Below are 1,072 nucleotides of genomic sequence, written 5' to 3'. Positions count from 1 at the left end.
AAATTTATCANTTACTTTTTAAGAAATTGCAAATTTATTGTAACCTTCAAAAACCTCTATATTCTCCCCATTTGTACTCTATATTATAAAATATCCACAGTTTTTTCCTTTAGAATAATTAATTTATAATTTAAGCCGTCTCTACACTTCATTTTATAAGCTCCACTTCTTGGTGTCGAGTATTTTTATTTTTTTACTATTCAAAAGTTTAACAAAAAGTTCAATATGAAAATGTACATGACCTGATTTTTATACTGTAGTAAAACAGGTGCTATGAAGAGGGAACATGTGGAGGCAGTTATTTCTTATAGTGAATACACCCATTGTTTATACTTGTTCCAAGGCTTTTAACCACATGATACTATTTCTTGTATAACCACCATTCTAACATTGTTCTGTTGCCCACTAGTTGCCATCTCCACACATTCATCTATCACAAGATTCATAAAGGGATCGAACCCCTGCAATATTCCTTGGACATGTCTGCCACCATTTAATTTTGGTGATAATTTCTTGTCCATCAGTTTTTCCAACTTGGTAGGGTGACCTTTGCTCATGGTGTCTACTGGCCAAACTCAAAGATGCCTCCAAATGGAATTCATGTCACCCTTCTTACTCCTGCAGTAGGCCCCTTGCTGTCAAGTCTTAAAAAGAAATAAAAATTGAAATGTGCATGTGATGGCTGTCATGCTAAGTCATCTGTCACTGTCATAAGTAGTATGACTCAGCTGATAAAATCAACATACTGTTAATCCCTTGGGAGATACTAAAAAGATAAAGTTTTTCAATTATATCTGAACAGAGTATTCTAACCCAATAAATGGAATTTGGTCTCCAGCATTTATCATGTAAATCCTACCGTGCATGATAACCTTAGTTCTTTCACATCCTTAGGTAGATGGCAAAAATTTGATAGGAATGATGTATTGTTACACACACACACAGAGTTTTATTATATTGCACACATAACTTATTTTATACTCACTCTCTTCTATTTCATGTGTTAAAAGATGAATTTTTTCCATTGATTGATGAATGGATAAAGATGTGGTGTACACACACACACACACAC

General features: G+C 33.7%; 1 protein-coding gene across 1 annotated transcript; it reads right to left on the bottom strand.

Annotated features, from left to right (window-relative positions):
- Nucleotides 1-347: 347 nt before the first annotated feature.
- On the bottom strand, nucleotides 348-557 carry LOC109489114 (small nuclear ribonucleoprotein G-like). Its single transcript, XM_034650530.1, has one exon. The coding sequence runs from the start codon at nucleotides 555-557 to the stop codon at nucleotides 348-350; it is 210 nt and encodes a 69-aa protein (XP_034506421.1).
- Nucleotides 558-1,072: the final 515 nt, after the last annotated feature.

Source organism: Ailuropoda melanoleuca, unplaced genomic scaffold (genome assembly GCF_002007445.2).
Source record: "Ailuropoda melanoleuca isolate Jingjing unplaced genomic scaffold, ASM200744v2 unplaced-scaffold25162, whole genome shotgun sequence".
Classification (NCBI taxonomy): Eukaryota; Metazoa; Chordata; class Mammalia; order Carnivora; family Ursidae; genus Ailuropoda; species Ailuropoda melanoleuca.
Note: the sequence above shows the minus strand (reverse complement) of the source record. Positions and strands in the feature narration are given on the sequence as shown.

Excerpts from the sequence above, each read along its gene's own strand:
- LOC109489114 (XM_034650530.1), bottom strand. The coding sequence starts at position 557 with ATGAGCAAAGGTCACCCTACCAAGTTGGAAAAACTGATGGACAAGAAA.